The sequence below is a fragment of the Lactuca serriola genome, chromosome 6, assembly GCF_051521515.1.
Source record: "Lactuca serriola cultivar US96UC23 chromosome 6, Lser_US96UC23_V15, whole genome shotgun sequence".
NCBI lineage: Eukaryota > Viridiplantae > Streptophyta > Magnoliopsida > Asterales > Asteraceae > Lactuca > Lactuca serriola.
Genome location: NC_136413.1, coordinates 114827843 through 114838629, shown reverse-complemented (window position 1 = coordinate 114838629; position 10787 = coordinate 114827843). Strand labels below are relative to the sequence as shown.

The window sequence follows — 10787 nt, the reverse complement described above, 5'->3', positions numbered from 1 at the left end:
TCAAGAATAAATCTAGAAGCAACAAAGGAAAGGTAACAGCTCATTACCTCCAAGATGTGCCCAAAACCGCAGTAGATTCTGGATCTACACTACTTTCTTGATGCAAACCCTTTTGATCTTTAATTTTCTTCCACTAGAACACCTCTCAAAGCTTCAATCTCCCTCCAATGGCCTTATACACACGAGTTAGGGTTTACTGGATCTCAAAGGGGGCTAAGGGAGATGAGGGGAGGACATTAAGTCCTTTAAATAGGGTACAAACCCTAAGATTAGGGTTTCTCTCATCCTAGCACCAACTTGTCGAGTCCAGCTTCCGACTCGGCGAGTTGGTCACTTAATTCGCACCCCAAACCCACTCCGACTCGACGAGTAAGCGTACCTACTCGTCGAGTCCCTTCTTCGAAATTACACCTTAAACTATTAAATCGTACTTCTGAAATTCGGGATGTTACAACTCTCCCCCACTTAAATTAGGCTTCGTCCTCGAAGCCTGCTGCAACACAAACTTTCGGATGATATTCCCACAGTGCATCCACTGATCTCAAACCAACCCATATTCCTCCAAACACTGCTATCGAATCCCTAAAATCCACCTCTTCCCTTGTAGGGTACTGATAACTGTTTCAAGCTGGCCACCGGCTTCCTTTCTCTGATAACAACACTCATCACTAAGTGCCACCAGAACACACTACCTTACTTCCGTCTTACGCATTCATTCGCCACCTGTGAAAACTGGGAACCATTCTAAACCACTGGGTCTTGACCCAGTATTATCCCGTTATCTCTCGCCCATCTGGCGCCACTTCTATTAGCTTGCACCGATGGAAACTCATCCCATTTCCTCCTTGGATCAAATCCCTTACCGCGCTGACAATCAGAGTTATATATATATATATATATATATATATATATATATATATATATATATATATATATAACTTCAACTGAGAAAATAAAAAAGTTGGGAATAGGGGAATCATTCTCAGTCAATTATTTATTTTTCCGCAAAAGCCTCCAATGTACTGGTGGAAATGAGAAAAGAATAAATATGTGTTATCCAACAAAATATGTTTCCTTAAACTATGCTAATCATTACCTTAATATATAAAAAAACATAGGTTTTTTTTTATAATTTTTAAGAAGCTATTTTTATCTAAAAATGATTGTAAATACATCAAAAGTCATAATTTTTTGTATTCTCTATAAATAGACATCCATATTGATATAGTTTTAAGATAAAATAAAAATTCTATTTTTTTTATAGTTTCAGCTCTTGTTATTCATAAGTGAATAAAAATGTATCAGATTTTTACTACAGTACATTCGTTATTCACTTATGAATAAAAAGTATGATTAATTTTTTTTAGAGTTTTAAATATCATGTTATAATCACATATGAATAAAATGTGTATTAGTCTACCTCACAAGTTATATTCATATATGAAAAACACATTTATCATAATTTTGTTATAGTTCATTTTGTTATTCATGTATGAATAAGTAGTTCAAAATTTTAAAACACGTCGTCTTTTATGAACATACTAATTCATATTCGAATAACAAATGAACCATAACAAAAATTTGATAAATTTTTTATTTATATATGAATATAACATATGATGACCATTAATACACATTTTATTCATATATAAATATAACGTGTGACGAAAGATGAGGTAAAAAATATATTTTAGGTAAAAAAAGTTTTATTACGTGTTATATTTATATATGAATCATATTTAAACCGTAAAAAAAGTTAAGCGTATGTTTTATTCATAAATGAATAACGAATGTATTGTCATAAAAATCTGATCGATTTTTATTCACTTATGAATAACGAGAGCTGAAGCTCTAAAAAAATAAATTTTTTATTTTATCTTAAAACTATATCAATATGAATGTCTATTTATAGAGAATAAAAAAATTATGAATTTTGATATATTTAAAATAATTTTTTTTGATAAAAATAGCTTTCTAAAAATTAAAAAAAAAACAAAAAAATATTCTTTGTGTATATTAAGGTAATGATTAACATAGTTTAAGGAAACATGTTTTGTTGGAAAACACATGTGTATCCGTTATCCATTTCCGTCGGTACGCCTAAGTGTTTTGCGGCAAAACAAATGTGTGGCCGAGAATAGGGAATCCAATATATGAAAGAAGGGCGATAATCCCCACAAAAAAGGAACTCACCTCAATGTCGTGTAGTATCTGAACTATCCTCGGTGTTGGGATCAAATCCTCTCAAACTCCTTAAACTCGTACACATAACAACCTTCCTTAATTAGCATTTCATACTCATAACCCTTTCGAGAGTCAACTCAGGTCGAGGTCAAAGTCATGGTCAACACCCTGGTCAAAGTCAACTTCTGGTTGACTCAACTCGCCAAGTTGGCCCACCAACTCGTCGAGTTCCCTATTCCAAAAAACATTGGATCTTCGATCCTACTCGTCGATTCTTTCAAGAACTCGTCAAGTTCTCCTTCATACAGAATCGGGACCCTTTTGCTCATGACTCGCCGAGCTCATCCTTGAACTCGTCGAGTCTTGCTTCGTACAAGTTGAAAAGTTTAGTCCTTGACTCACCAAGTTCTTCCTTGAACTCGTCAAGTTCTTCTTCATATAAGTTGGGACATTGCCTTGAACTCGCCGAGTGCATCCTTGAACTCGTCGAGCTCTTTGATCTTTAAGTCCATATTCACGTCCATCTTGCTGAGTTCTCTTCTGGACTCAACCAGATTACTCATAAACAGAAAAGGTTGGAGAACCATGACCCAACTCGCCGAGTCCTACGAACGACTCGTCGAGTCCCCCAAAGTCCAAGTCCATACAGTCAATTTCAGTCGGGCTTAACGCATCCTAAATGTAGATCTGACCTCCTAGGGTCGATATTACACGTAAAGTTACAAACTTTACGTGCATGCAAGGTTTTATGAGCCAAAAACACCATTTCCATGTCTAAAATGAAGTCTAGGCCAAAAGGAAGGGCTAAAGCATGATAAATTCGTAAACTTTATGGCTATAGGGGCTTAAACGGATCTGGATCTGAAGTTACAACTTTAGATCACACTCCATACTCCAAAAAGGTTCACAAAATTGCTAAAAGATGGCCCTAAACTCAAACATGGAGAGATCTAGCAATGAGGAAGTCAAGGAAGCAACTTTATACCTTAAAGGGATTAGAAATAGAGCTTGAACCCTGGATCTACTGCTTCCTTGAACCTTCTAGCTCCTTCTTCTTCTTCCTCTAGCTTCAAGATCACACAAACACTTTAAAAAATGACTCACACACTTATCAAAGCTCATGGGTCACAAGTTATGGGTTCCTATACTAAGGGAGGCGATGGGGGGCTGCATGGGAGGCTTCTAACTTGGCGATAAGACTCTTCCACCCGTGTCCAAGATTCACCTCTACTCGACGAGTTAGGGCCTCCAACTCGTCGAATCCCAATGTAAAAGTGAAAAAATTCATATTTAAAATACGTACCGGGAACCGGTCGTTACAATTAGGGGTGTTCAAAAATATCCACATCCGAAATATCCGATCCGAAAATCCGAAAATCTGATCCGAAATTTCAGATATCCGGATTTTCGGATATCCGGTTTTTCAGATTCGGATACAGATAGTGAATTTATAAAGTTTCGGATATTTTGGATATCCGATATCCGAAAAAAATAATTTTTCTTTATTTTTTAATATTTTAAAATGAGAAATTAGAAACATTGACATGCTTAATGGACTAATGTTCCCCACCATTTTCAACTTTTTCGTGACCATTCTTTCCAAACTTTTATTGCAAATCTTTCCATTTACAATCGTTATATATTTGTTTGTTATAATCCTGGTTCGTTGGCTTCTAATAAAAAACTATTAAGTAAATGCTACATATATTTATTTGTTGCTATCGATATCCATCTATGTCGCAAGATTTAACATAGTTGCTATTATTAATTTTAAGAGTTGTGGTGATTTTACGGATCAGATGTTCAGATGTGGATATTTATTTAAAATTAATGAAATTCGGATATCAAAAATCAACTATCCGAATTTTCGGATATCCGGTTTTGAACACCCCTAGTTACAATCTTATTGCCTACTTGAATGCTGACCGGGTAGGTTTTCCTTTTTCTAGCTGCTCAACATTGGGTTATTGTGTGTTTCTGGGTCACAACCTGATATCATGGTCCTCCAAACGACAAGGGAGGGTTTTGTTGGATTTTGAGCATTCTAACACTCCTAAGGTGTACATGAAACCCTATATACCTTGGATTTATGTTTTCTCTATTATACATGCAAACTTAAACTTTCCAAGGTATTACCCTATCTAGCATACAAAACTTTGATACTTGGGTAATAAACCAAGTTAGATAACATACCTTTTCTTTGTAGCTTGTTGCTTGGACTTTCAATAGCTTAGCACCAACAATATGAATGCCTCAAATGGAATCACAACACACCTACAACAAAGGATAACTTGAGAAGAGATTCCTTGCACACACAAATCGGCTAGCCCTCTAGTATTCCACTTAAGTGCCGATTTCATGAGCTAGAGGGGTTCTTATATAGTGTGGCAAACTAGGGTTACACCATGTAAACCCTAATGACTTTCCATATCCCTCATGCTCTATGGGTTAAAACCTCCATGGAGTATCCATGGGTTACCACATGGGTTTAACCCAACATGAAGAACTATGGATCATAAGCCCACTTTATAAAAATGAATGATTTACCAAATCAACTCCTTATATTTAATTAGTCTCTCTTTTTTATCACAAAATTAATTCCAAATTAATTATTGATCAATAGTAATTAAACAATATGATTTCATATTAATATATTAGAACTTATAATATATTAATAAACCGTAAATAACTTCTTCTCAAAAGTCCATCCTATCAAATTGTCCTAATGATATGCAACCCAAATAGATCATGCTACTCTTGGGTCAAGTACATACCAATTATAATTATGGACTTAGACACTAATCCAACATGTTTCACGATCCAGTGTCAAGGTAGAGTATCGGGTATCGAGGGTAGCAAATGTTGTTAAATCTTGTTGGATCTACAACTTACTTCGTGAAGTTTTTCAAGCACCTCCTCACGATAGTTTATTGTGACAATGTAAGTGTGGTATACTTATCTACAAATCCCATTCAGCATCAAAGGACCAAGCACATTGAGATGGATATTCACCTTGTTCGTGTCAAAGTCGCTTTGGGTCAGATCCGAGTCATGCATGTGCCCTCCTCTCACCAATTTGTTGATATTTTCACGAAGGGTTTGCCATCGTCTTTATTTTTAGACTTCAGATAATTTGAACATCCGAAAACCTCCCGTTCCAACTGTAGGGGGTTGTTAGTGTATTATTAGTTGTGATTGTATCTTTGTATAGCCCATTATTGTATTATTCTATAAAGGCTCACATGTAAACATATTATAGTGTTTTAATGAGATGAGATACATATGGGAAAATAAGGCCCACATATAAACATATATATAGTGTTTTAATGAGATGAAATATATATGGGAAAATATTCTGCCTTCACTTTTTTCCACTTAAACCACTACACCCAACATGACTTTTACCGATTCAAACTAACAAAGTGATAAAAAAATAACTTGAAGACAATAATTAAAATGTGGCTGTGAAGTTTTATCAATACCAACAAATTGCCACAACCACTGAAAGAGGCACATGTTCTATAATCCTCATTACAAGTATACTCTCATCAAATAAGTATATTTTGTGGTATACTTGTTTTGTAGGATATATTGAAAGAGCTGTACAAATGTTATTGGAAGATAAATTCATTAGGTGAATAAATCGTTTCACGCTATTTTTGTAAACACAATCACTCACATAAATAAAATCCACTCATGTACAATTCCAACAACCCCAATGCTTGATTACATGCCAATAACTTAAGGTTTTCTAAGTCCATGGACCAAATGAAGATATATTTTATGTAAACCTTGGCATATTAGCTCGACAATTCAATAAATGTTGCAAGCCCTCTATCCACTTTTGTTTTTCATCTTTAGTGTTGCATTCAAACTCTATTACTCTTTCAGAGGTTTCTATCCCGAAATATTGCCTCTCTTCATTGCTATCATCCGTCTCTCTTCCAGGCCATGCCGGGACATCAACATAGACTCCAGAGACTACAACTGTAGGAGTAGCAATTCCACTTTCACATGAACACAAAGCAATATTATAAATTTTATAAGTATGATATCATATATAATTCTTACACTTCTTTTTCTTTGTAAAAGTTCCTGCCATGTGCTTGCTTTTCATTTTTACTACCACCTGTTTGTAAAATAGATGTTATAATTTGGTATTTATGTAGAATCTTGAGAGGATTATGCATATATAGATAGCATTTATTGAGTATTACCTGCCATTTTGTATTGACCTTGAAAGAAACTTGCTTCCAATGAAGGTCCCCTGTATCGATAATCACATAATAGCTCAAAATCCTTCCTCGAAACTCACATTTTGCATACTTTTTGTGAAATTACCTTTTCTTGTAAGCTTTAAAAGTTCTCCCCCTTTAAAAACAAAGTTTAAGGCTGCCAAGACATTTAACTCTTTGCCTTCTTCAACGTGATCCTCAGCCAATGCCATAGTTGTAGGACCCTTTTGCAGCCTAGATCGTAATGTTGCAGCTCCTCTCAATGCTGTATGATTTTTTTTAATAATATATACAGTCACCCATAAAAGTGTTAGTCAGTTAAATGCGAGAAGTAACAATGTAATTTTATTGATTTGTTTATTATAAAATCAATGCTTGTTTTTCTTATTATAAAATTGTACTTTAAAAAAAATCTATCAAATTGTACAGTAGAGTCATCTAAATACCAAAAAAAAAAATCTTTGTTATATCGGGGTATATTTTTCAACATATAATATCCTAATAAGAAACACTAAAAGTAGAATGCTATAATTGGATCCATTTTTTCAAAGTGCAATACCTAAATAAGAAAATGGAATTACAACTTTTTAATAGAAAGAAAATAAAGTAGGTTTGCTAGAACACACAAATAAATGAAAGTATATTGTATCCCATGAATTTTCTGAAGATGGGCAAAAACGAGTTAATTTTTTTATTGGGGGCAAATATTTTTGAAATGTCAAAATATATTATTTTTGAATAAACACATTTTTTGGCTCTCCCGTGGTTATGATACATGTCATCTAGCCATAGTAGTAACACCTCTTTCACATAAAGATTGCCAATTTCATCTTTCGTTTCCTCTATTTTCATAATTAATAGATGCATTTAATTAGCTAAAAGATTGACATTTTGGTCGTGTTTGTCACACACACGGCATGACTAGACAGGATGAGGAGGACATTTACGTCTTTTCACAAACAAGAAAGTTCACTTTTTTTGGTCACGACAAAAGAAAAGAGGCGTAAAAACCAATTCTTACCAGTGGCTGCTCCAGCAGTGAGGGTCATTATATCACCATTACTCCTGGCAATAGTAGCAGAATTTACAGCTGATAAAATATGTTCATGCTCAGCTCCCATGTCCTCTGCAATCTCTATGCAATGTGATGCCACTAGAGCTGCTGCTGCTGCTATTGCATTTGATGTTTTTGAGCGCTCCTTATTACCTGAATTTTTGCTTAATGTTGCTGATGAAGCAGTAAGAGCAGCCACTGCTGCAGCAACTCCAGCCACTGAAACTGCTGCATGCAGTTGAGCATTTTGTGTTCTTATCTCATGCTTCCTCCTCTCTTTCTGATCCTTTATCCATCTACCCATTGTCCTTCCTCTCATAATGTTCCTGTATAGCTGTAGATGGAATAATAATGATGGGTTAATTGGAAGAACTAGCAACTTACTTTCAATTATTTATTTACTACCGAATCTTTATTTCGTTTTTTCTCTCTTATAGCGTTGTACTTCGAATCTGCCTAATCATAGCAATGTCATCAAAATATAAAGTGAGTTCACTGCTATAATTGGATAACTTTTTCCAAGTAAAGTGTCCTTATAGTTTTTTGTTTAAAGATAATGTTGTAATTGAAAGACTTTTCAATAAACAATTTGCACATAAATGAAAGACATATGCTATTATAAACAAAGAAATAAAAGTACAATGTTATTCCTTGCATTTATCCCTAGTAAATTGTTACAAGGCTACTTGCCAAAAATAGTGACATACTTTCATTTATTTGTGCATTATAGCATCCTACTTTAATTTCTTATAATTAAAACATTCTCCATTTCAATTTTTTTCTTCTTATTACATTTGCTTTGAGTTATCTATCCGAATATAGCACTTTATTTTGATTTTTATATTTATGAGGATGTCACACTTTGAAAAATCTACCCAATTGTAGCAATGCCATCAAAATTTGATTTTTATTTTAATTAGACATTGCTATAATTGGATAGATTTTTTAAATCACAACGCTATAAAAGAAAACATGAAAGTAAGAGGCAATAATATACAAAACAATGAAAGTTTTTTTTTTTTTTTTTTTGATTTCTTGCATTAAGGCCATTATTATAATACTAAATATGTAGGTGATCAAGGTAACCTAGATTATATACATACCCCATTTTTGAGTAATTGATGATTAGAAAGAAAATCTTGGTTGAGAGCTTGATGAATCAGAAACAATTCCTGCAACGGATTAGATGACGGGTGAGCATGGTTTCTTGCTAATGCCCAAACCCCGTTTTTGTTCAGTTTTTCCAGTTTCAGGTTTTTAGTTCTTAGGGTTTGAGCGGATGGATTTGGGTGTTTAGATTTTTTAGTTTTTGGGTGTTTGAGTTGTATACATCAATAAAAATAGCAATTGATCAATATATGGGCTTGTTGAAGCCATAGTCCATGAAAGCATTACAAAGATATTTCATTGAATTTTGCATAATGTAATAATTGCAAAAGGCATCTCAAAATTTTATATCTAATTACACAACTAATGGAATGGAAACAAGAAATACCTTATTAGTTAATCAAATAAAGAATTAGTATGTCATAAAAACAATATAAGATATGGTTTGGTTTGTAGTTTCTGTTTCAAAACAAAAACCAAACCTAGCCGTAAAGTTTTTGTTTTATATATTAAAAGCAAAGAACCAAACCATCGTTTTTTTTTAAAAAAAAATATCTTGGTGTTCAGTTACTGTTTCTCGGATTTTTTTTGTCTTTTTGGTTCAGTCTTATGGCCATCAGATTAAAGTACTCTAGCTGATTAATACCCAAAAGTCAAACATTATGCTGAAAATTTTAAAAACAACCTTTGATACTATGTTACCCGATGCCTAGTTCTATAAAGTATTTGATGTTAACCAATTCTATAAACATCCTTTCATTGTAGACCAAAAGCAACTAAAAGATAGCTAGCTAATATACATAATTCTCACCTTCATTTCATCACTTTTCCTCGGAGAAACTGGAGGGCTATCTGGTTTTGCTAATGGTTTAGGTTGCTGCAATAAAATGAAAATATACAAGTTCAATTAATATTTAACAGAATTTTGAGATAGAATTTATATTTTGCTAAATCCTATAAGTCTCTATATAATGATAAATCGCATGATTACTGAAAGATAGAAGCGAAAAGAGATCTTACGTGTTCTTCTGACATTGTAGATGAGCTCTCTTGATTACCTTCAACATTGCAAAATAAATTAGGGTTTTCAACAAAAGTGTGGGAAAGAGCTTTCGAGACTTCCACAGATGAAACACTCCATGACCTCCCCAGAAACTCCATGGATTCGGTTGGGGTGTGGGGCAGTGGACATGCTGCCGGTAGCCAATTCTCCACGCCTTCCTCCTTTATGTTTTCAAGCCTATTTGCCATGCACTTTACACTTGTGGCCACTACATATTGCTTATCAAAGTTAAAATAAAACACCTCTTGCATTCAAATTGCCTCCGGCGATAATAACAACATATTTACATTTTATCAGCAATAATAGCAATATATAACTTCATTAAACGAGAAAAATCTTAACAAGTTTCACGTTGTATATTAGTATTATTGCTAACAAATGGAAATAGTATCACTATATTACTATATATTATGGGTAAACAAATACTAGTATTAATTAGTATGTTTATATTATGAATAAGTACTATTGGGTAGATCCCAGCGACGTGCTATTTATATACACTTACTTGATATCATTAACTGACGCAGGCTGCAACTTGTCATGAAGAAAGAGATCAGATGTGAGCGATGTCAAAAACGAATAGACGAGCTTAGTATTTAAGCATTTTAACTGTTTACCTTCAAGACTTGTGAAGAACAAATAGGAAGTTGAAATACGTATGCTAATATGCTTGAAGTGTAGCTAGATCATTGGCCGGGTTTTCGAATAGATATTTCCAACTTGTAAGGCTCCCGCTCCATTCCTTTATTTCTATACCTCTCGTGGATCCCGGCTTTATAATGGGATGTTATAGAAAGCGACCGATAAACTGAAAAATAGATATACAAAAACATGGCCTACAAAATAAATAGAGAAGTGTATTGTCACATACGCAAATATGCCCTACAAAGAAACGAGATTAATTCTAGTGGTATAATAAGTTGTATAGTATTTTATTAATTTAGCCCCCACAAATGAAAGAAGGATTTGTAAGTATGAAGCTAGAGTCGTTGCTTTTTAAACATAAAGAAAATTGTTTATATGGGAAGCGGCCGACTTCATAATGAGAAATTAGTGAATTCCGGCTTTTGGGGGGTTCAAAGTATGGAAAAGGGTCCCTCCTTCCTGCTGCATTCAGCCTTAACCGGTACAAGTGTTAATTTGT

General features: G+C 34.0%; 1 protein-coding gene across 4 annotated transcripts; it reads right to left on the bottom strand.

Annotated features, from left to right (window-relative positions):
• Positions 1-5795: 5795 nt before the first annotated feature.
• LOC145056690 (phosphoinositide binding protein) lies at positions 5796-10416 on the bottom strand. Of its 4 annotated transcripts, none has more exons than XM_079004400.1 (10): positions 10261-10413; positions 10149-10171; positions 9601-9861; positions 9392-9457; positions 8577-8645; positions 7441-7807; positions 6526-6684; positions 6402-6451; positions 6256-6313; positions 5796-6171 (listed from the first exon to the last, which is right to left on the bottom strand). In XM_079004400.1, the coding sequence occupies exons 3-10, from the start codon at positions 9829-9831 to the stop codon at positions 5966-5968; spliced, it is 1206 nt and encodes a 401-aa protein (XP_078860526.1). In that variant the 5' UTR covers positions 9832-9861; positions 10149-10171; positions 10261-10413; the 3' UTR covers positions 5796-5965. The 4 variants fall into 4 exon arrangements, with proteins under 4 accessions (XP_078860526.1, XP_078860525.1, XP_078860524.1 ...); XM_079004399.1 differs by having other exon boundaries at positions 9601-9851; XM_079004398.1 differs by having other exon boundaries at positions 9601-9851; positions 10149-10414.
• Positions 10417-10787: the final 371 nt, after the last annotated feature.